Source organism: Dermacentor silvarum, chromosome 5, assembly GCF_013339745.2.
Source record: "Dermacentor silvarum isolate Dsil-2018 chromosome 5, BIME_Dsil_1.4, whole genome shotgun sequence".
NCBI lineage: Eukaryota > Metazoa > Arthropoda > Arachnida > Ixodida > Ixodidae > Dermacentor > Dermacentor silvarum.
In genome coordinates, this window is record NC_051158.1 from 4,971,285 (window position 1) to 4,998,305 (window position 27,021).

At 48.0% G+C, this 27,021-nt stretch overlaps 1 protein-coding gene across 6 annotated transcripts in view; it reads right to left on the reverse strand.

The window, feature by feature from the left end:
• Positions 1–445: 445 nt before the first annotated feature.
• Positions 446–27,021, reverse strand: part of LOC119452830 (brain-specific angiogenesis inhibitor 1-associated protein 2) — a 261,090-nt gene continuing 234,514 nt past the window's right edge. For 2 of the 6 annotated variants that reach the window (XM_037714784.2, XM_049667302.1), the window contains exons 6-16: positions 26,028–26,162; positions 24,432–24,497; positions 19,572–19,658; positions 16,412–16,522; positions 13,399–13,633; positions 12,360–12,564; positions 10,278–10,352; positions 8,243–8,405; positions 5,572–5,728; positions 3,775–4,192; positions 446–968 (exon numbers count right to left, since the gene is read on the reverse strand). In XM_037714784.2, coding sequence (XP_037570712.1) covers positions 896–968; positions 3,775–4,192; positions 5,572–5,728; positions 8,243–8,405; positions 10,278–10,352; positions 12,360–12,564; positions 13,399–13,633; positions 16,412–16,522; positions 19,572–19,658; positions 24,432–24,497; positions 26,028–26,162 — 1,725 coding nt within the window. In that variant the 3' untranslated portion in view covers positions 446–895. Of the gene's footprint in view, positions 969–3,774; positions 4,193–5,571; positions 5,729–8,242; positions 8,406–10,277; positions 10,353–12,359; positions 12,565–13,398; positions 13,634–16,411; positions 16,523–19,571; positions 19,659–24,431; positions 24,498–26,027; positions 26,163–27,021 lie in introns of those variants that run through there. The other 4 variants (XM_049667303.1, XM_049667304.1, XM_049667306.1 and 1 more) reach the window with 4 other exon arrangements.

The window sequence follows — 27,021 nt, forward strand, 5'->3', positions numbered from 1 at the left end:
AGAAGCAGTTGGTAGTAGCGATTGTAGGGGTAGTAGTACTAGTCGTAGTAGTAGTAGTAGTAGCGATAGTAGGGTAGCAGTAGTAGTAGTTGTAGCACTAGTAGCGATAGTAGTAGTAAAAGCAGTAGTAAGTAGTTATAGTAATGGTAGTGGTAGTAGCAGTAGTAGTGGTGGCAGGAGTCTTGTAATATAAGTAGTAGTAGTAGTAGGTAGCGGTGGTAGAAGCAGTTGGTAGTAGTGGTTGCAGGGGTAGTAATACTAGTCGTAGTCGTAGTAGTTGTAGCTGTAGTAGTAAAAACACTACAACAAGAACTTCTACTACTACTAGCAGTATTAGTATTAGTAGTAGTAGTTCGAAGATGAAGCACTTGTTTCTTTTCGTTGTGGATGGCGAGGTGTTGTTGTTGGGGTAGAAGAACGCAGAACACAGGAGACACGCAGAACGTGGGGGTTGTGGGCGTTTTATTAGCAAAGATGCTCCGAACGCGTTGTACAGGTCAACAAGTCGCGCGCAACCGTTTTATACATATGTATACATATATTTTAATATATATATATTTTACTAAGAAGGGGCGCCGGTGATGGCGTCCAGCTCGTTCTGTGTACAAACATTCTTCCAACGACGTCCGAGTATGGGCCTTTATAAAATAGTATAGGTATGCTAGAAGTAAAGAAAAGAAGAGAAAAAACATAACAGTATGAGAGTCGTGCAAAAGTAAAGAAAACAACGAGTGTCCTCGGCAGGAATGGATGTTCTTCGGACAGAGCTGCTGCATTGGCCACGGTCTGGAATGTCTCTTCTGGGTTGCTGTGGGCGCTGCTTCGTCGCCGATCACACGAGGCGGCGACGAAAAAAAAAAAAAACAGAAACAAGAAGTAAAGAAGGCATTTTGCCTCACGTGATCATCGGCGCTGATCGGTCATCGGTTAACACCTTCTTCAGTTTGACTGACGAGAAGACATTGTCTCTGGAGAGGATAGAAAAGAAAAGGACAGGAACTTGTAGTCATTGTTCTTTACCTGTTAAAGAGCTATTAAAGGCCAATCGCAACGAAATTTCAGTTCGGCTAAACTGGTTATGAATGAACAGTACATGCACCACTGAAGCAATACTGGCAAAGCCACAGTGCTGGTAACTGTATAATTTTTCCTTATTACCTCTAAACAGCACCTTAGAAGACGACGCGGGCACCTGTTGGTTAGCGGCTGTGACGTGAGTCCAGCCATAGCCTCCGAGGTCAAGCAGCGCGTCGCCGCGAATCTCAGAGGCTATGGTCCAGCACGTCGCCTCCGAGATTTTCCTAGTGCTCCGCAGGCAGTCTCGCTAATCTCGCTGCCAATAATTTACAGCAGCAGCTAAGTACTAAATGCTTGGTTACTACCAACAACAGCTCTGTGTTCTCTCCGGTTAAACTCGGCGCTACCAGGTGGCGCCACCAACCCGGTCGCTCACGTTTACGTTTCCAGTAACCCTATATTCAGCAAAAACCAATAGATTTACGGACAAGTAAAAACTTTAATTTTCACTGCAACGAACCTTCTTCCACCTTACGGCTATTTGCAGAACTGATTTGACATTTATTTTAACCCCTATAGCTATAGTTAACTAAATTTGCCTTGCCAGGAGGGCATTACTATGAAAAACTATTCTATTTGTTAACGCCTTGTGCGTTCTGTGACCGTGTTTTGTTTGTACCACGAACAGCAAAGCGTTACGTGCAAACAGACGAAACAGATCAGTGCCAACTGTACTCCCGCGAGCTGTTTTCCTTTGCATTGAAAGTTACAAAAAGATGTATAGGAGTGGCTGAAGAAATTGAAAAGGACGGATTTTGCGGCTAAAGCGTGGCGTTGAATGCGAGAATACGTGTTCCGTCTAGAAAGACAGATCGGTGGGATTTCAGACCGCGCGGTCGCACGTCGTCGGTGATTTTACTACGAGAGCTTCGGTGCTGCGCTGCGCGTTTGTAAATTCTGTGCAGTGCTACTAAGAGCCGAGGTAGTGCCATTCTTTGCAGACGTCGAACACGCCAGGGCCGCTGCTGATTGAGGCAGATAATGCTAGATTACTACAACAACGCTGACCGCACTGTATGGCTTTAAGCAGATACCGTGACGAAGTCTTTGCAGGAATGTACCAGATGCGACAAAGACAAGGCTCCGCAACACCGAGGCTCCGACTTCCACAGAACGTGCCCATTACATGTATACTGATAGTGTCAGAACACTCCAGCTACGTTTTAACAATGGCGTAAGACAACGTTTTACACTGACCATAAGTTGGCTCCAATGGAGATAATTAGGCCAAGTTAACTCTATTTCATCAGATTATTAGCATAGCATATGTTCATAGCTGTCTTGCACGACCTCACTAGAACTGCCAGGGACGCATACGCTAAAAACAAACGTTAACACAAAAGTTCTTACGCCAGAACTGTTCGTAAGAGCACAGGAGTGCCAATCGTGATGCGAGAAATATTAGCGAAAGCAGCCCGGCTTGTCAGTTACCCATAGAACTTACGAGCTTTGTGAATTCAGCCCATGTGAAGTGTTCGCAAAGGTGAGAGGCGCGCGTCTTTGAGGTCATTTCCCTTTTGGCAACGTTCAATGGTGTAACAAAGTTTTGCACAGACGATCGTGATCGCACAATGTAATTAGCACCAAAGTCTTTGTATGCGGCGTCCGAATGGGATCATGGGTTGCCTGCACGCCATAATAAATTCACAGGACTGCGTGGCATTCGTTAGAAAGACAGGCGTAGAATCGATCGATCGGTTGTACCAACAAGACGTCCAACAAGATTATAGCAAGTTTAGAACAATTTCCAACAGACGCGCCAGCCATGTTTCTGGCGCATAGTAAAAAGAACAATATAACAAATACATGGAGTAATAAAATAAAAAGAAACAACGTCATAACGACAGAAATCCACAGCACACAATCCCATACACCCACGAACATACAAGTATAAAAGGCAAAGGCAAGTCGGGCCACAATGAGTTTGTAAACAGTCATAAACACATACAAGCGGCCACGATGTAGACTGTGATGACTATCTTATATTTTCCGGTCGCGTTTCATTCTGTGAGGATAGCACATCTCAGAACCTGAGTTAAGCCGCCGTTACGTATTCACACACGTGGAAACGAAACAGCGCGTTCTGTTCTCCCTCTCACCAGTCCCGTGCAGTGCAGCAAAGGCTAGCGTTCGTGTCGGCCAATCAGTAACAAGTGCCGACTGCGTGTCCTGAGAAGGGAAGGAGACATTGCCCATTGTGCGCCGCTGACCCTTTCTTGAAGCTTAATGGAAGGTGATAAGAGGCGGACAATAGAGGAGACCTTCATCTTGTTCCCTTTTCTGGGTGGCCGACGCAATCTGTAGCCTTCGCTGCATTGCACGGAGTTTGTGAGATGAAGTATAGCAGTTTTTTTTTTTGTTACTTATTCGCGTTTGAATAGGGGATGTGCGAAATTCTGCAAGTGCGCTTCACCGCGCATCTTGTTTGACTCACGCAAGATGGCGGGCGTCACCCCAGAAGTAGAAACAATACGTGAGTGCACAAGATGGTGCCACCTGTCCCTTGTCATCCTCTCTTACTTACTACATCCTTGCTGCTAGCAAAGCCTCCCTAGGCTAAATGATGGCGTGCGCGGGAGGTCGGCCATCTTGCGTAAGGCCACCTAATAGAGTTTAAAAGCTTATTTCGCACATGACCTACTTAAGCTTACAGAACACGCGTTTCCCCCCAATTCAGTACTCTCTCGTCGGCTATACCTGGGCTGTTCTTCCTGCTCTTCGTCCTCCTCCCTCACGCTGTCCTGACGCGTCAGCGTCGTCGTCGCCTTGACGTCGGGCGACGCAGGCACCGTCGTCGTCGTCGCTCCAGCTGCCGATACCGCCGTTGCCGCCGCCGCCGCCGGCGTGGCGGCGCTGGCCTCGTTGCCGAAGCCGCTGTCGCTGCTGCCGTGCAGCAGGCTTCCGGGCGGCGGCAGCCTCGGCGGAGGCAGCAGCGGGAACGGGCACGGCGACGTCATGGAGCGGCGGGGGGGCCTCAGGGTTCCGCAGCCCGCCACGGGGGTGTGCCGGCCGTACACGGGATGGATGGTGGCAGGGGCGGTGGTGGAGGTGGAGGAGGGGGTGGCGCCGCAGGAGGATGACGAGCCGCCCGAGGGGATTCCTGTGGCTGAGGAGGCTGCGCCGAAGGGCACGCGCCTTAGGCTTAGCGCCGCTAACCCTAAAACCAAAGGCGTCCCCATGCCTTCAAATGACGTGAAAAGCAGTCGACCCGGGCATGCACCTAGCTGTATCGTCTTGGCTGATGAGGCTGCGCCGAAGGGCACGCGGCTTAGACTTAGCGCTGATAACCCTAAAACTAAAGGCGTCCCAATACCTTCAAATGGCGATAAAATAGACGACACGTGAACAGGGGACGACACGGGCATGCACCTAACTATGTCGTCTTGGCTGATGAGGCTGTACCGAAGGGCACGCGCCTTTAGGCTTAGCGCCGCTAGCCCAGAAACCACCCAGTGTCCTCAAACGACGTGAAAACAGACACGTGAAAAGGGACGACACGGGCATGCACCTATAGCTGTGTCGTCTGTTTTTCCGTGTTGAGTAGTATGAAAACAAACCAGTAAAGGCATGCGCTTTAGACTAATCACTGCTAACTCTAAATCAGAGCTAAATTATTATTGAATTTAAGAAGTACGCTGTACTTAACTGTTGGCATAAAGGCGTCATCAGCAAAGTACGTAATCGTTAACGTAAATTGTTTTTTTTTGTTTCCTTCGACGATAAAAGTCATGCTTTATAAAAATGTTTCAAACGTGTTACGGCTGAACAAAGCGCCACAAATGTCGCTCCCAGCGGTGCTGCTGCCGTCCATATCACTGGTGTTCCGGTAGCTCATAAAAGGAAATACCTATACGAACAGGCTCAAATTCTTTAAACTGCCCATCGGAACAATTCGGTACAGACATATTGCAATCGTTTGCTGGTAACCTCGAGCGACTGTCTAGGCGGTTATTCTTATTCTTATATATGAGCCAGTCCGGTGTAGGCGGGACCTGAAGGCTAGACACTCCCCAAGACCCAGCGCACAACCAACGCTACCTGGTGGTATCTCTGGTATCCCATATCAGGGCTGTCCTGGAGCCTTATGACATTCGATTGGGTGTTAGATATCTAAGGTGTTCGTTATTTTCCCTCCCATAGATCTTCAGAAATTTGCATCATCCATAAGCAGGTTCATCTGCACCTCCTACGTCTGCACAGTTTATAATCGCACCATTACACCTAATTTTAGGTCGTCACTGTCATCATCATTATCATGATTTCCACCATCATTATCTTGTGGGTTTACTGCAAGAGGAAGGCATTAAGCCCATGAAGTACCTGGATGAGTTCACCAGCAGAGCCCTCGACTGAGGGCTTCTTAGCCTAACGGCACGTTTCGTGAACTAATGAAGTCATTCTTTCATTCACTGATTTGAGGGGATGAACTCTACAGAGGCTCAATTGTAAGGTGCGCCCAATCGGTGGGATGAGTCGAGAGTGCGAGCTTCTCACCTGCTGAGGAGACGCCGGAAGAGGAGGATCCTGCTTCTCTTCCTCGTCCTCTTCCGGGAGAACCGGAGGCCGGAAGTAGATTGGGTTGTAACCCTCGATGATGGGGCTCGTTGGCGAGGTCCTCGCCACCCGGGTCCAGCCGTAGGGGGAAGGACGGCTGCGACATGCCACAGCGACCACGCTTTGGCGGATTGCGGAAGGGGTGGCACGGATTTGTCCCGCCATGGTCGTTACATGGCTTCATAATCAGAATAATAGCCACGATTATCGTCAGCCCAGGAAGCCCACTTTGGGACGAAGGCTCCGGTCCTTTCCTATCCTGTACTGCCTAAACCTTCCAAGAGTCTTTGGTGTTTCATATCAGGGTTGTCCTGGAGCCTTATGACACTGGATTATGTGTTGGATATCTGAGAAGTTTATTCTTTCCCGTACCATAGATTTTTAGTAACATGTATCCTCCATAAGCAGATTCATGTACGCCTCCTACGCCTGCGCAGTTTAGAATCGCATCATTAGACGTAACTTTATGTCACCACCACCATCATCATCTTGTAAGTTTACCGCAGGACGAAAGAATTTTGCAGCAATCTCTATTTAAACTATTCCTGCGCCAGACAACCCCACACCCCACCTATGAAGTTCCTAATATAATCACTTCACTTAATCCCTTGTCGCCCTCGACGGCATTTACCTTTTCTTGACACCCATTCGCTCACCCCGAAAGATTAGTCTTTATCGCAAGACACGCGTTATGATGAACTGACTAAACCTCCAAGAGAGAAACGAGAGAGAAACGGTATGTGAGGCTAGTCTGGTTGACAGTTCATTCTAAACACCATTCGTAAATCCTCCGCGGTAAAACGTTGGCTTATCAGCGAAAAAAAAAGAAAGAAAAAACGAAGTCCGAATTCCCTTCTTGAATTTCACTCCGAAACCATGACACTGATAACGTCATGTTGACGTCAGGAATTTGAAAGTATTTTCACGTATTTCAGTCGTTTTCGATGCAGGATAGACGAACAATAACGGTTTAGCCCACTGTCTTATTTCTTATGAATGCAATGTAAGCATTTTAACGTCAAAATTAAAAAAAAAGTTAGCGTAGCTTGCACTAGCGCAAGGCTAAAGAAACAGCGGAGCTGATCTGCACCTAGCACGACCAAATCATCCCCAGCATTTTCCGGAATTTATTGATTATTGATCGATTATCAATTACATATTGATTGGCTATCGATTGGCTATCAGAAGGTATTGGCCACGTAATTGGGCTAGGCTAAGCACTACCAAGTCATCCCCAGCATTTCCCGGAATTTATTGATTATTTGTCGGATTGGCTATCGATTGGCTATTGCAAGGTATTGGCCACGTATTTGGGCTACACCTTCGCTAGTTCACAGGGGTAGTGCCATTGCACTTGGACCCTTTCTGCACCACCGCCAGGATCGGCCCACAATTTTTGTTCGCTCGTCACGGACTAACGGTCGGCTTAAACAGCTCCGCTGTGAAAAGCATCGAACAGACATCTCCAAAACTTATGACGTCACGGGAAGCTCGTGATCATGTTGAATAGTGGTGTCGTCAACTAATACCTTATAGCCTCTACGCCTTGTCTGGCTTACCAAAGCTATGCTCACCGTAAAGCACTCACATTCCCAATTCTAGAAGTGTTGCATATCAACCTATTTCAACTTACCTACATATTATAGAACTATCCTGCACGCAACACTTCACCTCGACTCAAGAAATTAGATGGCAGCGCCACCATTCGATAGAAGGTGTCACGGCGCTTCATGGTTATCCAGTAGTATAGCGACTTTATCATCTAGGGGCGGCGCTGTGCCCAATTTGGTGGAGTGGAGCCTGGAGTCGAGGATCACTTGAGAATACGGGGGGGGGTCAGTATTTTTTTTTTTTTTATGCCACTGTGACTCCATAGGTCACACAATACTGCTCAATGGGACAGACAGGATTCTGAACATTGAACACACGATAGAGATGCCCATTCTAGATCGTAATTCAATCCCATAGCTTGCGCTGAGACAACCCTGTTCAAATTTTATTTCCCGCGCCTTCCATGTGCTGGCGCCAGTCGCATAAGTTATGGAACACGAGAGCTGCGCCGAAGCATCTGCAGTGGCCCGAAGTCCACTCCAGAAATGTATTAAGCTGTAGTACGACGGCTGCGTTACAAACCTAAGCTGCGCTAATAAGCAAGCAGCAGTAGACTAGGACAGGAGTGAATAAAATATGCACTTAAAGCAGACAGGTGTGTGTGTGTGTGTGTTTGCGTGTGAATGCAATGAGAAAAAGCGTAGATTGCGAGAAGGCACGCACTGTTGCTGAGAGTTTCCATCGAGTGTACGCATGAATCTTTTACTTCCCGTTACTCTGCCATCGTTGAAAGGTGCAAACAGCTTCTTTAGTGCCATATTTTGAATTTCTATTGTTCCCTCAGAGAATTTCACATTAGTTGCTAACTAAGTATTAGTACTATAGTGCTTTCTCATTCCCACATGTAAGCAGTCCTAAATGTCTCTGCCGAATTTCTTTTTTAGACCACAGCAGTGCGATCTCCTTCCTTTGCCCCCGTGTTTCTATAGCGTGCAAGCGAGCTATAGCGAGTGTCAGGAAGAGAGGGAAGAGAAAAAGGAAAGATGGCGACAGTGCTTACAGCGTCAGCAAAGCTGGACAGCGGACGGCGAGGTGCGGGGCCCGAGGGTATCATGAAGTCGGTGGCGAAGTAGGTGCTGCGTGGCCGCCACCGACCCAGGCCGGACGAGCCTCCGGAGGACTCGGACGATGATGACGGCACGGCGGCAGAACTGTCCGAGCCACTAAGCGAGGGGATGAAGAGGGGGAGGGAGGAGGGGATGGTCGCGAGAGGCACGAAGCAAAAGCAGGTCTTTAAGCAACGGGCCTCATGTGCGGGCTCCGAGGCGTTTGCGACCGCCAGCAGACTTTCACACCAGGACACCATGAGCCCACATCACGGCACCTGACGTCACGTCAGGGCACATATGCTTCAGATCACTAGAGCACATCCGCTTCGCGTTAGGGTACCTAACCTCACGGCAGGTCGCCAGACCTTAGGTCCGACGGCCATCAGCACTCACGTCAGAGCACCACACATTACCACGTCGAGGTACCGACATTCCGTCAGGACACCGAGCCGTACATCTTGGCATCGGGATTCACGTCAGAACGTCATACCACTTCAGGGTACATTGCGTCTTAGCAGGGCACCATGCTTCACGTCAGGGTTTCATGCCTTAGATGAGAGTACCAGACCTTTCACCGGGGCACCAAAACTTGCATGAGGGCACCAGATATCACATCAGGGCACTACAGGTCGTCACCAAAGCATCGGAGCAGTGACAATGCAATCTGAACTGATATTTCATGCAACGAGCACAAGGACACCGGCTAAAAACCTGCAAGCATGTGTGATTCGAAGCTTGTGTTTAAGGCGGTGCGTACGATGATGACCTGTGGACCGGGTTGGTAAAATGTTATGATTATGTTTTGCCAGGTTCCACTCCATCCTTATGGTCCACTACTCAGGACAGGGCCAATGGTGAAGCACCGTAGAAATCAAGAACTGAAATGGAATCTGCACACTTCCGACACAGGCCTCGCACGAGGAAGTCGGAACGTCTCATCACCTGACTAAACCCGCATTATTCGAATTGCTAGTGATGCTTATCATGAAACTTGCCGAAGTATTTCATCAGTCCACATCACCCAACTAAATCACGTTGTTCAGTTTTCTAGTGATGCTCACCCATGGACCTTGCCGAAGTACTTCGTCAGTTCGAGTTACAGCGTAAATATCATCGAAAAAAAAATATGAGCACTGAGACACGTCACAGTTCCTAACAGTGGTCAAACAAGAGATATCTGTGGGGTCAAACTTTCGACAAGGGGACGTGTTGTTGTCGGGGCAGCGACATGTGTTGCCTACATAAGACACGACGAAACCTATAGTTGTCGAAAGCAGCACTCGAGACGTACTTGGTTGTTGCTCCTTGTACATTTGTCAAACTTGTCCTTCGTGAAGGAAACTTGTCAAAGTTGTCATTTGTCGAGGGAACTTGTCAAAAAAAAAAAACAAATCCGCTTGTCGAAACGGAAGCTCCAGCGACACCTCTTGTTCGATCACTGTTAATCACTTTAATACTCCATCTCCATGTGAATATGTCTTTCTTGGTTGAACTGTCCACGACATGCTATAAACGAGCTTTAGTTGATCTGTTCTGCCAGAGAAGCGTGGATGGGTCAGTGGTACGAAGACGTCCAAGCGTGCGAAGAGCTCTAGTTCCCTTACGTTAGGCGTTTCAAAGTAGCACACGATCGTACAGACATTCTTTCGAGATTATGATGGGCTCCGCCGCCTTGAATTGCAAGTATCAAGGCTTTACGCTGGGTCCAATCAGTACGACGTGCAGACACCGAGGTTAGGAAAAGGAAACAACTTTTGGATTTCTGTAAAAAGCTTAAATAAATCGAAAACTAAGCATGCTAACGAAGGTTTCACAGATGTCAATGTTGAGCGACAGTGCTATTCAAGTGCAATTCGCTTGCAGCAAAAGAAGAGGTTTAGGGATAGTGTGGACTTAGCCGAAAGTCTCCAAAAGAAAGAATGAACATCTAGGAAGCTGCGCCGGTGGCATGTATATGCGGACCAAAATAGGGGACTGAAGTCTTACCTGATGAAGCTGTCGAAGTCCGACGCGTCTCCTGGGTCGTGCGGTTCGGTGTAGGCTATGGGGAACCAGCCACACCTAAAACCGAGAGACAGATAGAGAGAGAGAGAGAAATTCACGTGTGTTTCTGAGAGCACATATGGAAGCGGACGTGATGACTGAAGACGGAATAATGTTATTCCATACGTAAAGCGCAAAGACTTAAGTAAAAGCCTATTTCTCTTCGATATGTACTAAAGCCTACAGCCTCACGTTTCCCACTCATCTGTACGCTCTCAACAGTACCGCAACATGTAGTTGAGTTAGTCGGTGTGACGCATCTTCTGAACGGTACCGGAGAACGTATAAAATGGAACTATACTTTAATTAACTAGACTAATTATTTTTTTGTTCATAAGAGCAATAAATACTTGCTTTCAAGAAATGAGCTGGAGGCAGCGACAGTAAAAGTGAATAGGCGACACGTTCTTGCCAGTTTCGGACTGCAAAATCCTTTTTTTTTTCTATTTTCATAGTACGACATAAGCTACGGTTATAACCCACAGACTTTTAGTCTGCACGGGTTTTACATTTCTCTAATCAATTGATGGGGGGTCTGCATAAAACGCGACCTTTCATTTATAGGCACCTTGGTTTGCATAAAGAACATTGACGTTGTATGCAAATTCGAGAGTTACGTATTATGTAGGTACGCTGATTGACTCCCCCCTTTAAAAAAAGCACAAGAGAAGAAACTATAGGTGCAGCAGAATTTGAAACGCTTGGACTATCGCTTGTTACCACACTATATACGTTGTACGTAGGAACCTATGAACTTCTTTGTATCATTGCGTCCTTGTACTGTTGATTATTCGAGCGCGTCACTTGCAAGCCTCTATTTATTCAGTGCAACGAAAACTATTTCATTTGCTGGTGCAGACTGTGCTTGTCTTGTTTCCCACGTCGAGTTCCCTCTCTCATGTGTCCTTATTTAAGAAGCTTTAAGCAGAGTGAGTAAACGACTGGTCTGTCCGTATTGTTCTGGCGCTGGTATTGTCTCGTATTTATCCCTGCACTACGTATACGTAATATCACGCCTGCTGATGGAGATGTTTAGGGCATCAAAATGACCATTCGTTAGTCTAAACTGCCCCAACGCTAAGAGGACAAGCAGTAGGGCCAACGTAGGACCACGATCGTCCCCGATGAGAGCCTAGTGTTTCCCAGTTCCTAGCTAATACATGTACAAGAAAAATTCCTGGATCGTGACTCCATATGGGCGAAAAACTGGGCTCGAGTTCACAAAAACTTGTTACGCCAGAAGTTTTCGTAAGAAAGAATTTTAGCCAATCCGGATGCCAGATATAATTATCGAAGGCGGCCAGCCAATGGCAAAGCAAACTTACGAAAGAAAAGCTTCGTGAATCTGGCCCCTGATTCTTTCACGATGAATGAGTGCGCTAGTGCAAGATGGAGTAGCTCAGCTAGTTTGCCGGCCGTCACATATACCATAACCACATACGGTCGCTGTCCGGAACAACACTCAAGATTCTGTTGCGATAAGCAAGGAGGTTACACCTTGAGCTCATTTTAGTTAGTTAAGCGGTTACGAAACTTTTCGCAGTCGAAGCACAAATAAATGTACTAGAATATCAGTGTATCGATTCGGCGACGTGCTATCATCATAAACTTAAACGCGAACAATTCCGAAACTACTACAATGCGTCGTTCCGTTTTCAGGTTCACCTGCATTTGTAACAACTGCATAATTCTAACTCCAAGGTATATATTTGGGAATACTACATGCTTAGAAACCGGTTACAGAGCGATTACACGCCGCACTTTCATGCAATTATGCGTAACAGGCATTTTCATCAGTTACATTTTTTTTCCCGTTCGCGCTTCACGGAGGGGAATCCAATCTCGAAGGCCATGCATTTGTGCACTGGAAGCGCCGAAAACGAATGGCAGGAGCCGGAAATACGTCACTGTCGCCCTGTTTTTGGGACACCACTCGTTAATGCCGATGATACGCACGTCAGAGCCGGCTGATATACGATAGTCAACTCGACGTTCTCCTCCGGCGTCGATCCAAGACGTACGCACCTGTTGTTCCTGAGGTTGACGCCGTACTGCCATCCCTTGTTGCGGCCTCCGACAAGCGCGATCACGTCCCCCTCGTGAAAGCTGAGCTGGTGCTCGCCGCTCGACAGGTACGCGTACAGGGCTCGTACCCGGGGCCTGTCCCCCGCCGTCACGCCCAGCGCCATGCCTCCCGCCAGGGGGCTCCCGCCTCCGCGACCCGGGCTCACTGTTGGTAAGGCACGCAGTACAGATAGAGTTGCTCCCGAGGAGGTCTTGGTTTCGTCTTTTCAACAAAGAACAGAAGAAAGGAAAAACAAGAAAGCATTTCCAGCATAGACGGCCCTCTGCTTCATCCTGTGATGACGAACTGTAGGATAAGGTGAGACGCAATCTCTGCCAGGTCTGACAATTACGTTCTGACAATTAGAAACAAAGGCAAAAAACAATGACGTTGTGTTACACCCACCGCACTAAGCCAGGGGCAAGGGCCGTGTGGTCATCTATAAACATCTATAAACATATTTCGTTCCTCGCTGTCACGAGTCCAAGGTCAGCGACGACGTCGTAGTCTTTCATGTGCACATAGGGTCTAGCCCTCAGCAGGTGGTACACCCCTGCCATCGCCGTCACTGCTGCCGCCACCGCAGCCAACAACAACAACAATAACAATAACGCCAGAGATGCGGCCAGCGCAGCTACAAGTGCAAACCACTCCAAACCACAACTATAGTCGGGTACAACTTAAGAAGGCAGGAGAGACCCCACCCAGATGACCGAAGTGCGGCAGCCAATTGCCTCCGCGACCAAAGAAATAGTCCCGCCCATAAGTCCCGCCCTGTTCGAAGTGCGGGCGACGATGTTCTCCGTCGGCGGAGTCAGTGGCCGTTCGGCTCATGACGTCACTCTAGAGTGCGCGCCCATTGGTGGAGGCTCATGTGCATCCGCCTTTGAGGGGCAAATGCCGCTGCCTTCTAAAGTTGTGCCCGACTTTTAGAACACAACATACTACAAACCCCAACAACAGCTGTGAGGAGAAACCACATATCCTGGCGACACGCACCGTATTCGGCCGAGTCGAGGCTCGCCGTGGAAGAGGCCAGGTTGAAGTCGGACTTGGCCCTCGCCATGCTGGACCTCGGGGCCAGACCGTACGGGTCGGCGATGAGGGAGCGCAGGTCAACGCAGCTGTTGTCGGTGCTCCGCGGCAGCCTGCGCGACAGGCTTCCCCCGTACGAGCACTCCGGGTCGGACAGGATGCCCGAGCAGGCGTACTCGCTGCTACACCGCACCGGCAGCTGCGAATGACGTCACCAACAGGTGAGACACACAGACGATTCTATACCGAGAAGGCAGAGGGTTTTAATAGATAGATAGATAGATAGATAGATAGATAGATAGATAGATAGATAGATAGATAGATAGGCAGACTGACTGACTGACTGATAGAGATAGATAGATAGATAGATAGATAGATAGATAGATAGATAGATAGATAGATAGATAGATAGATAGATAGATAGATAGATAGATAGGCAGACTGACTGACTGACTGACTGACTGACTGACTGACTGACTGACTGACTGACTGACTGACTGACGACATACAGGGCTCCTTACTGGAAAATCAGTTATTTGGAAAACCGCGAGGTGGGCACATTGGGCACGTTGGTAATCCATACTGAAACTATTTACAGTGCAAAACGACACAGAAAAGATACGCGGCCAAGCACCGACTATCAACATACAAGTTTATTGATAGCACACATATAAATAAGCGATGATGCAGGTGCTCCATACGTCGGAGATAGATTACCTTGCCAGCTTTCTTTAGGGATTTAAACGATGGATTGATGATGGTCAGTTACTGCTAAGTGTGCCTTTACAGCGTCATTTTTCGGTTACTGTCACGTGCATCATCGCTTACTTATATGTGTGCTTTCAATAAAATTTTACGTAGAATCTCCTCAGGGAGTTATCTGAATGATGCGTAAGCATTTTGTAGTATCGACGTGGTGTTGAGAGCTCACGCTCAACACTGCTGCTAATCCTAGCACTGCTCAGCGGCTGTGGTCGTCTTGGCACCATTACGGTAAATGCGACAGCACTGCGGCGACCCGAACTGCTGTGGAAGGCGGCGCAACGTGAACTGATGAGACAAGCAAACTGCTGCAGGCGGCGGCGCCAAGTGCGCTGATGACGTTCTGATCCGAAGCCACGGTTGCTACACAGTTCTGGCTTACTAAAGGTGTGCCTAGTGCGTGCCTGATTGCACACGTCACGTGGTCACAGAGACGTGCTCGTGCCACTGCTCGCGCGTTCGTCGTCCTCTTCTTCCACAGCTGGCGAAAATATTGCTGCGGGCTCTATCTTGAAAGCGATCGTCTTACCCGACGGACGACCGGACGCACGGACAGTTTTCTCGTTGGGCAACCATAGATATGCTTACGCATTTAAAACAAGTAATAAGAAGTAACAAAAGCATTCGAATGAGAATGTCAAGCAATTTAATGAGTGTCTCTTGAGCGCGCAGGCTTTCGCCCTCACCCTCTTTGGCGTATGCTAAAGTGACTGTCAATTTTTTTTCTTTCGCACTTTTAATATTTAGTTTGAGAAGATTTAACATAAAAGGCATGTGCTGCCGATGTTTTGTTTCATGATATTTGTTTGTAGACTGTCATAATAAAAAAAGTCCGAGGAATAAGTTCGTAAATAATGCAAGACAAAGTGTGAGCAACTTTCGTGTTCAAACATTGCTGCTAGCTCTAAATTGAAAGCTTGAAAGCGATCGTCTTACGCGAAGGACGGACATACACAATTCTAGTTGGGTAACCATAGAAATGCTTACGCATTTCATAAAGTTGTCTGTTGATATTCAGCACTTGTCCGTGTATCTTTTCTGCGTCGTTCGTGTCGCTTCGCGCTGTAAACAGTTTTAGCGTGGAGGAAGTCTCATGAAAGCAATTGAAATTGCCATCCTCCCGACAGCAGCGTGAACCTACAAAGGAAACTCCATACGGGTTTCTCAGAAAGAAAGCTTTGCAGTTCAACAAATGTTCGTCGTGGTCCGGGGATCGAACCCTGAACCAACGCCTTTTTTCTGTGCGGTCACTCTGCCGGCTAATGGTAGAGCGACCGCCCGGAGAAAAGGAACAAGGCGGGCCCTACGCTTGGAGTCCAGGAACACTTGTGCATCCGCGGATAGCGTGAAACACTTTCGTTAACACTTTTTCGCACTCGCCGTGGAGACGAGCATTTCCGGCGTGCTGCTGCTAAGCAAGAGGCCTCGATTTTTATTCCCGTACATGGTTGGCCGCGTTTCAATGGCGTGAAATCTGAGAATCGCTTTTGTACCGAGTAGGTTTTGATGCCCATTAGAGAAGCCCAGTTGGTCGAAGTTAAACCTGAGACTTTCCCTACAGAGTCTCTCATAACTTCCGTATTGCTTTGAACGTTAAAATCAATCAATCAATCAATCAATCAATCAATCAATCAATCAATCAATCAATCAATCAATCAATCAATCAATCTTATACATTTTATCGCGCCCGCTAATTAGGACTGTGGTTAAGCCGTCGCTCCGTTTGTTTTAGGCATACCCGGCCTAGAGCGGTATTCTCGGTCGATCGTTGTTTTCAGGGAGATCACTATCGGCGAAGCGCAGATTGGTAAATCCAGCGGTCAGAACGCCTGTCGATCCAGTGAGGCTTCAGCAGAGTATAATGTTGGGCAAATTGGCGCATAGCTTTAACGAAAGATTTGTGGCGCCAGGTAAGTGACAGGAAACACAAGAGGGACAGGGCAGGACGCCTACATCATACCCTGGGACCGGATAGACTGCCGTCCTATCCCGTCCCTCTTGAATTTCCTGACACTTACCAATAGCTACAAATATTTCGGTAAAGCAGTGAGGCTTCCGCGCCTGACGCCACGCGGCGCAAAAAGCAAAACATGTCCTCGGAAGTATAATCGACGAATAGCACCGCTTCTCGTTCTGCTTCAGAACTCATCGGCACTTTAAGCGGCCTCCCGCGACTGATGATTGAAATGGCAGGAATTCTTCGTGGCTCCAATACCCGAAGTTCAGGCACCGTGTTGAAGATCTTGCTGATGGACTCCGGTAGCGTCTCCCTGGTTCTGACGATGTCCAGCCAGCCCTCGACGTTCTGCTGCAGCAGAGCGTGTCCCTACAAGAAGAAATCCACATATGGCGTTACGGACGGTTTTAGTGCAGCCATTTACCGTACGGATCGGGATAGAGATCGATTCGTAATATAGGCCGACCCCTTGCTTTGAGGTAAAAAAAAAAGAATAAAACTTGGTTAACGTGACTTCTATAGAGAAAGCATTTTCTAATACACTTATCGTTGACTTAAACGACTTAATCGTTCCTGCCCATCCTACCCCAATCTCGCTCTAAAATTACACTGTTGTCCCACTTTTTTTAAAAGAAAACACTCTTTTATGCATGGACGCACAAAAGTAACTGGTACACCCATGTATTTCGCCCACACTTTGGGAAATGACATCGCGCAACTGGCGTCATCCTGGGGATTCATTTCAAGTGGATACGTCTTGCAAACTCACAGGCTAAATCCGTAAATTGCAATATATGCTGCAAAGTAATTCATGAATAAGTTAATTCGTGAATTTTTGTTATTTGTTGAATACGTATTTGTTTTGATTTCTTGCGCTAGTAACGTCCGCCTCTTCGCACAGTCAAGCTCAAGGACCAGAATTATGCTATCTGCCGCAGGCGAAAAAAAAAAAAACAACAACAACAACAACAACGGGATACTTAAAAATGATCACGCGGTATATACACGGAAGGTAATTTTTATTTTATTACCATTTATAATTACGTTTGAAAGCAAACTAGGTTTCTTAGATGCAGGCTGCGTTGTTTGCTGTTCTTTGATTTAAATTTGATACAGGCTATGCGGCCACACGACGGCACTTCGTCGGTTATCACCGTCGTCGTACGACATAGAGTTAATCCCAACATTAACCAAAGAGGGCGCCACCGTCTATGCGAGTTTCCTAACGAGCGCTGTCCCGTCGTGGAAGTGACAATATAATGGGCGTGCGAGGGTCGTGTTGGCTCGCGTTGAGCGAGGCTCCGCCTAAAGCGTGGACACGATTGCACAGTTTTCTTAAAATAAAAAAAAAATGTTCAGGAAAGGTTTTCATTCACTCGCATTACATCCTTCAATTAACTTTACTCACTTGCAGTCGCCTAATCAAGCGAGGAAAAAAACAAGAACAGAAGACAAAGCGGGCACGGACTTTGTCAGTCAGTCTTCCAGCTTAGGCGGCCCATCGATACTTTTCACGTTTCACTTAATGGTAAATCCTAGCACAAGTCCTGATGACTGAAAATAAAATAACATGTTTTGTGTAACAGTAGAATGCTTCACATTAAAAGTGTACTTTTACGACTGACGATGCAGATATTGCGCCCGATGTAATCCAATACTACTTTCAATTATAATCGGCGCAATCGTCCGCATTGTCGGCGTCTCTGTACGAAGCGGCCTTGTCGCATGTACAAGTAGGCTGCATCAAACCAGTCACATTTTTTTCGCCTATTACCCAAATTACCCGAGATTATGCAAATAGTTTTCCAGACGGGGGCTTAGCAACGCTATTTACGCCACCATTTTGTGACAGAAGTTCAAATTTTAAAATCTGTGACGCGGTGATCTGGCTATTCGCGTTCGCTTTCGCCTACTCAAGAACGTTGTCGTTTAAGGGGGGCGTGACGTTAAAGAAATACTGGAAGACGAGCCTGGGCGCCTTGCGCACAGATTTCACGGGATGGAAATACGCATGCGCAGAACGTAGAGAACACACACACGCATTCACACGCATAAGAGCGATTGTGCAGTACAAACGATACGTCTACTTTCAGGTTAGGGCGAGAGCACTGAATGAGGCAGCTTTGAATCAGCGAACTACTAGCAAATTTAGCAGTGTTATCCTGTTGCAGCGGCATATGCTACGCCGCAGTACCTCCGTGGCTGCGGTATCCGTAATTTTAACAAAAATGAGTATCGTAGCTACGCGAATGCTGCTTGCACAGTTGGTTTATCTGCTTTAGCGGACCCAACTGTCGCGAATGAATAGAGTAAGAAAATATGCACTTGAAAAGATTTTTACACTTAGAGAATTGTACGATTATGCTATACGTTTATATATTAAAAGCTCGAAGAATACCGTATTGATAGCTTTCACGTGACGTCACGCACCCACCTTATCACCGTGTAGGTGCACCAACATGGCGACTACGAGCACTCCCGTCCAATCCATCTTATTGAAAGCTTTCACGTGACGTTACGGACCCAGCTTATCATCGTGTCGGTGCACCGACAGGGCGGCTGCAATGACGTCAGTGCAAGCCATCTATTTGAAGACAACTGCACTATGCTTGCTTCTTCTAAAGCATCTGTGTTCCGAATGATTCGCAATGAAATTTGACACTCGCTACACTAAGAGAGGAGGGAGCTGCGACTCAAAACTCCAGCCCTCTGTGCAACGTAGCTGATTCCGCGAGGCAGCCTATGATAGAAAGCTGGCGGAACTGATAACAATCTGATAACAACTGATAACAATCTCGGTTGGCAAAACATGACTGGCTTTCCGTTCATTCCTGCACTAAGCTACGACAGATGGAGGATTTGTTCTTCAGTCGAAATTCCGTGCCGCCGAAGACCACATGCATATGACGAATCCATTTACATGATATATACACCTTAACTATAGAGTTGTGCTGGTTAACGTCTTTCTTTCTCAACTGAAGTGCGCGAATAATTGTAGTTGGTAGAAAGCTGGGCGACTCCCGTCCGCTTCCCTTTCGCGTTGCCGTCGTCTTCTGCGCTGATTCAAAGAAAGTACGCCATGAAACAACAAACGGACATACTTAAATATCCTCATCTGCAGCAAATACACGCCTTCATGCGCATCATTCGTTAGTTAGAGCTAATAGTTTACTAGAAGTGTTCGATTGTTCGCTTACATTAACAATCGTCGCCAGTGGTATTTGCGTATTTTCTTGTTTTCTCTCTTAAGTGTCCCTTTAACTTTGAGAGCCCTGTATCTATGCGAGAAAAACTTTCGAGAAGGTACTGCGAAAGAAGAACCCCAGCTTAAGCAAAATACGTGCTATCGCATTTCACTCGAAACATTCCAAAGAGCTTTTTTTTTTCTTCAAAAAACTGAGACGAAGGAGCCCCTTGCCTTTGCTGTGTAGGCCATGTAGTGCTTGGCTAGGGAACACTGGCGCTCTAGGACGAAGCCAAACCGTCGCCGCTCCTGAGTGATGGCCTGGAAATTCAGAGACAAGCACAGGATTGGTGTGTGAGCGCTATGCAGACACGAACAGCAGCAAATAAGAAAAAAAAATGAGCAGGCGATGCCCAAATATCGTGACGTCTGAAGTAACTACTGCGTGGGAACATCAAGCCCGTCTTTCGTTCTTGCGAAAGTGTAGATTGTCAATCCAGGTTAGTATTCCTGTAAAACACTCGGTGAAAACCGATGAATTTGTGCAACCGTTTGTGCAAGTAATGTCCGCCTCTTCGAGTAGACCAGCTCATGAAATAGAATGGTGCTATCTGCCACAAGCAGTCTTTACAAATTTTTGAAAGTGTTCGCTGAAACACCCTGTATTTGCCACTGAGGTCTCACTTTGTCCTTGATGATGGCGTCCACTCAAACGTGCGAAGCTCAACTGCAGCGTCTCTGCGATCAATTGTCTGCGAAACACTGCGATTTTAAGTACATAAAAAAAAAAACTTCACTCGGCTTCTCTCTCTCTCTCTTTTTCTTTTCGCGGACGATCGATTTCTCCGAGACATTTTACTCCACTCCGAGAAGACAAAAACGTAAATGAAGTCTCGATCGACGCCCGACTTAACCGCGATAAATGCCGTCCAAAGTGCCCGCACCGTTTCCGCAAGGGGGCAGGTAAGTAGCGATCGCTTACGAAAGCAGTACGACGCAAGCTAGCTACATTGTCGCGAAGGAAATGGGCGAGCGAGTGGTATTGCGGACCTTCCGCGAATTGTCGTGCCCAGTGGGAGAGAATGAGATACGCCTCTCGCAACTGCCGTTTCGGTCTGGGAGACAAGCGGCGAGACACCACGTGACCCATCTTATATAGAAGCCGCCCGCCCAGTGCGACCGCTTATCTCTATACCGCTGGACACCGCCGCCTCCAATTTATAACGCTTACGAGCGGTCTCGGCGAAATCCGTGCAGTTCCGTGGAGGAGGAGCGCCCTGAGCCGGTGACCGTATAGAGTTGGCGTTAGAATGTACTGCTGACGAATAGCTGTCGCACTACGCGTTCCTCCGCGAAACAAAAAAAGTAGCGCCGGCGATTTTCCACACCGCTTCTCTTGCGCTGGATGTTCGTCGGTGCGAAGGACAGTACATTGCCGACAAGTTTGCACAAGGATTTTTACTGTTTCGCTTTCCGCAACAAAAAGTAGAGCAAGGGAAAAGTAGGTGAATGGACGGTGTTTGATTTGTAAACGCGTTTTGAGGGAACGTAGAGCCCACGAATTTCGAAACAGCTTCCATTGCATGTTCGTCGCTGCGAAAGGCAGGATACCGTGCAGCTTGCGCTGCGCTTGCGAAGTACATTCTGCTGGCGCGGCGGAAAGTAGTGCGGACGCGTTTATGGCGCAATCGCGTGCGCGTGCTCGCTTGCGCAATAAAGTAGTTCCGACGCGTTTCGACACCTATTCCACAGCACGTATTTGATCGTATGAAACAGCAAGAAATAATGCAGTGGTGACAAGCTTGTGCAGCATTTTTTAGCTCACCCTCCTATTGCGCAACAGAAAAGTAGCACGGCGGAATAGTACAGAGCTCGCTGGTGTGCGTGCCTTTCCTCAAGAAAAAAAAGTAGTGCCGACGTGTTGAGCCAGCGCTTGTACTGCGCCCTTGAATGCGTTGGCAGGAGGCGACGCTCATCTGTTAGGCTAGTCTAGCGAGCAGACGACTCTCACTACCCTGGTACACACACACCACCTAACTCTAAAGCTCGCGGACGGACAAGCTTGTGTGGCAGTGAAGCGATATCTACAGGGGCGGATAAAACTGTGCATGTGTTAGTGCGCCAGGTAGTCCGGCAGCGTTTCAACGCGCTTTCTGTTTCGGCGTGCTATTATGGACACCGTCGAATTTTGCCATGTCGAAATTCTTTCCGAACTAGCAGCAGCCTCGCGAGAGCCAATCAGAAGTGCCAAGATGGCGAATTCGACAATATGGCGGTGTTTAACAAAGTAGCGAATCTTCATGCATGTGGACTCTCTATTAGAGTGCCCGGAAAACGAAGGTGGTTGCTATTCTGGATATTGTCAAATTCCGCCATATTGTCGAAATCTGCAGTGGCAGCGCTTTGAGCCAATCAGACAGGCCGTAGCAGCCCATTTGGACCAATCAGAGCAGAATAGACGGCGATAGTCTACCATTTGGCGGAATTCGATAGTATCCAGAACGGTACCCCATAATAGCGGTCTCCGTTTCTTGGAGGAGATACTGAATCGGCGTGGTTTGCTACTTGCCATTTTCGCATCTGACAAAATGCGGAAGCGCGAAGCGAAAGCGTAAAACTCAGATTTAACAGCGAGTGATGTATTCTACGCCTTTCTCATGCAAATGCCGAAGTAAGTAGGGTGTTTGTTTTCAGTTCCATAGTTTAAGTTAGGCTAGGTTAGGTTGAGACTGTGTGAGACGCGTATGAGACTGTGGGACTACTTTTAGGAGCGTCTGTTACGCGTGCGCTCCGCCTCGGTATAGCCTTACTTTCACTGCCAGGCTTCGACATCGCTGTACGGTTTTAGTGCGGCTACGCCCAGGCCGGGACGATTGCGTATATGACACGGCTCATGGACTCTGGTGCCTTCCTCGGGGGAGTTCGCGGATGTGTGGCGAAACAAAAGGGGAAGTTCCGAGCGCGTCAGACAGCATTCCGAGCGAGGTGAGAGAATACTGCGATTGTCTCGGGTCCGGGGACAATTTTACGCTGGGTGACTTCAGCGCGCGCCTATACTGCCGTCCAGATGTCTCTTCCACGCCAAGCGAGTGAGAGTGCAAGTGAGTGAGAGAAGGTGATAAAGAGTGAGAGAGAGAGAGAGTCACCCTCGAAGAATGTCCTTTCGAGTGGCCGTCAGCGGTTCCGCTCGAGAGGTGAAGATTCTAGGGCTGACTCTGCGCTCCATTAATTCTTTGCAGCCGCAGTCAGTGTGTGCTGATGGAAGGCCCAGGCCGTGAGAAAATGCCCTGCCCTCGCTTTCTCCTCCTCCTCCTAAGCTCCGTATGCCCTATGGAGCCGGATTGCTAAAGCTCGGACCGTGTGGCGAAGGGCGGTGGCTCCGCCTCGCCTGCGGTTTCTTATAGATGAGCGGAAAACTGAGAAGATGGTCTCTGGCCCACGAAGATGGCCTCGAGCGGACTGCCGTATTATTCAAACAAGTTACGCGGAAATCCGCGAGGTGTGTAAGAGGTTTCGCGCACGGAAGTATTTGCCATCCACTTGACTCATGGTGAAGCGATGAAGAGGGGATACCATTTCGGTGTGCTCGAAAAACCGAATAGAGTCTCTCTGTGGCCAAATGACGGGATTAACGTCCCGATGCCGCACGCCATAATGAAGGAGGAGGCAGAGAGGGGACTCTGGATTAATTCGAACTGCCGGGGTTCTTTAACGTGCACCGATATCTAAATGTATCCTAGCTTTTGTTTTGTTTTTGCATCGTGGCTTAATCAGAAGGTGGCGGATTCCCGCGACTTGGAATCGAACCCGCGCCTTCGTTCTCAGCAGCGTGACGTTACAGCAAACGAGCCATTCCGATATAATACGGCGAATTATTTGTTTCAAGCTCCCGGCGTTTCGAGTTGTTGATTAAATCTGCCTCGCACTCTCTTTGTCTATAACCTCTGATTGGGTTACATGGCATAGAGCGACTGCTCTGGAAAGGCGCGCGTAATTTTTTTTTCGCTTCAACCGCAACGCTTGGTTTCCAAGGAAACTGAAATATGTATTTGCACGATTCTTTACAGTAATCGGCATGTTGTTGTTGTCAGCTCTTATTTAAAATGAAAATAAATAGGACATCTACTCTTCTTCACATAATAGTACTAATAATAAAATATGAGTAATTACTCGTTCCGTAAGCTGTAGCTTACTTACACTGAGGTTTTATTCAAGAGTTCGCCGGAGTTATTCAACTGTTTTCCCCTCAGGCCTGGCAGGTCCTAACATCCACCGAAACTACATTATAAAACGTTATAAAAGATGGTGAGTTGGTTGGTTACGGTGTTTATTACAAGCGGTGTTAGCCTGGCATCATTTTAATGGAGTTGCTGAAGTCACCGGGTGTGCTTGTTAAGGTAAAGAGCACGCTTAAATAATTAGGCAATGCGTTGAGGGATCGGCGAAAGCTCGATTTCGGTTTGCGTATTCATGGGTAATCTCAGTGTTCGATAAGCCTCAAACACGAGAGAGAGAGAGAGAGAGAGAGAGAGAGAGAGAGAGAGAGAGAGAGAGTCTTGTTTAGAGGAAAGACAGAGCGGTCGACCTGAGCTGGTGCGCTCTAGTCTGCTACTCTGCACTGGGGAAGAGAGAAAGGGAGTGAAAATATTGGGATTAATGATGACGATGAGACAGAAGATGATGACGAACGATGACAGAATGATGACGAGAGAGAGACAGAAGAAAGGGAAAAGGCAGGGAGGTTAACCGGAGGGGAAGATCCGGTTTGCTACCCTACGCTGGGGAGAGAGGGGAGGGGGAGGGAAGTGTTGAGGTTTGCGTGCTGCCTCGAAGCAGCCTAAACCATTACGGGAGCGAAGATAACGCTCGGGTTGGCGCGTCAGAAGCCGTCGACGAAAGTAAGTTAGCAGATCCTAGCGAGTAAGTGTTCTTATATATTGGAGCCAGTACACACACAGCGCTAGACATAGTAAATTGTTTGACATTCGCCTACACCAATGAGTTGAGCATGATTGATTCCTATTGGCTAATTAAAAAGAACACGTTCAGAGCACTCCAAAGCACGATTGGTGGACAAAATGATAAATGATGTACCTGCTTCAAGCTGCTCTCGCAGAAGCCGTCGAGCTTGCCTTTCTCTTCCTCCAAGCTCTGCATTTGCTGGTTGGAAGACAAACGAAAACCAGGTGACTGAGAAACGTCGGGTATGTTCGGTTTGCGAAAAACAATTAGTAAGCCACTTTTGCATACACTGTGTGTACCATTTACTATCGCGCTCAGTACGAGCTACAACGCGAAAGCGCGCGGCAAAGCAGTCACGCGTAGTAGCTCATAATCAGCGGGATAGTACAACTATTGCCTACACGGGTAGTTCGCAAAATAATAATGAAAAACAAGAAAAATAAATACGCACGACATGTGGAACAGTGAGGTGAAATAGTCAGTTACTACTCCATCCACTTCTAGGGACCGAACACTTGTTTGGGCCAAGTCTGTTTGTGCCAAGTCACGCCACATACAAGGACGTCGCAGACGACTTTTCATCCATTGCGACGAGATTCGTTGCAGCTCAGTCAGGTCAAGTTTGTTCACGTACTCAATGAGCAGTTCTGGTCATCGTGTGAATCAAGCTTCATCTAATCAACTTCATTTGTGGCACACAGACTTGGATACGCAAATGTTACGACTACCATCGGCTTTGCTCGACGCTTGTACCGGTATGCCTACGCCCTATCGGCCGTGCATGCTGTTCGGACTGTGAAGAGAGCGCTATACTATGCCTGAGACTATATTTAGAACACGCGTAATGTGTCTGACCGCTGTACACAGCCTAAAGACAAACCACAGGTACAGTGGTTGTCGAACTTAAATAAGAAAAGTTTCATTCTGGAGTTTTATGAGCGATCTGGTTATGAGGCACGCAGTAGTGGGGTACTTCGGATTAATTTTGACCACCTGGGACTCTTGCGAACGTGCACCTAAACTTAACTGCATAGCGTTTTTTTCTTCTTTTTTTCTTGCATTCTGACCCCTCCGAAATGCGGCCACCGCGGCAGGGAGGGTTTGTCAAATTTCAACAATCAGCCCTTGTCAAAAAAAAAAAAAAAAAAATCCCGGGGCATTTGGACCGACCTTGCGAGATTGTTCTAAAGGCAACAAACAAGTTCCTGCAAGAAATTAGCCTCGATTTCAGACTTTGAATAGCCTTCGCTGTTTATATTAATTTCAAACCCCAACTTTCGTCATCGCCTTTTTTTCTAGTCAGTTCTCGTTCTCCATGCGGAATGTCAAAATCTGATTCAGGTCAATCTCGCGGCTTTTCCATGACGTTGAACGTGTTTATCTCAATAGATAAAGTACATCGGCAACCCTGAGCACACATGTCCAGAGCGCAGAGCGCTTGCTTGACGCTGTTGTATGATGCATCATCAGTCCTAAAGCTACTGTTTCTTCCTACCTGTCAATGTTGCTTTGCGCCATTTAGTCTACGAGCAGTGCGACCATGCAAGTAGAAGCGGATGAGCAGTTCCCCGCATGATGCTAGATATGCGTCAGTAAGACCCAGCGCCTAAGCAGGACCGTTTGCAGGACTGAGTAACACGTGCGCGAGCGCGCTTTGAAAGTGTCCGCGCGCGCACGCACGCACGCACGCACGCACGCACGCACGCACACACACACACACACACACACCTTGATCTCTTTGTCGACGTTGGAGCCACGGTTACCGGCCCGACTCTTTTTGCGCTGCTTCTTGACGATGGAGGCGATCTTGAGGTAGGACTCGTGGTGCGTCTTTTGCTGCTGCATGAACCGCTTCTGCTCGCTCTGCAGATTAGGAAGAGAGAGAGATGGATAGATGAACGAACGAACGAACGAACGAACGAAAGAAAGTTCTAACGAACAAACGCATGGACGGACGGACGACGGGCCGACCGACCGACCAACACATAGACAGACTTTAATCAATTTGTTACATTTGTACGCCGCGACTGAAGAAGCCGTACTTTCGAAGTGCGAGAATTTTATTGTTAGGAATGTCGCCGTTTCGCCCGAAAGGCGAGGCACCGATTGCGATAGCAAATTAGTGGACAGCTATACGAAGTAAGGATAGTACTTTTATCGGCCGTATAAACTTGTAAACATAGGCACACTAACTAAATTAACAAGCATGGTGTGACGCGCGCACAAGCAAACGAACAAGTCTCCCTCGACGACCGCGGAAACTCGCTGTCAAAATGCTGGAGTGAGGAAGCGCGGCGGCAGCAGCGAGCGAATTGACCTTCCTACTGCGTCTCGCTTGAACGCCAACAAAGCCGCGAAAACACAGCGCAGGGCGGACTCTGTCCCCGTCGCGGATGGCTTTTAAGATACAGCGGTCCGGAGTAGAACGCGCCACCCCCTTCATCCCTCCCCCCGGAGCCTTGCGGCGCCTCTCGGGCCACCCGGAGTAGAACGCCTACCCCCCTCCTTACCCTGCCACCAAAGGCTTGCGCGCGACGGAAGGCGGCGCGCTTCCTCCCCACTTGCCTCCCTTACATGTGCGAGATTGAGCTGCGATCACCGGCTCACCCTCGGATGCTCTCACTCGCACATACAGCATACAGCGCGCGTCGGCGATTTTATCGCCCTCGGACTTTATACGGAACCTCACGACGACGGCGACGACAGAAATGCGCCTGGAGTA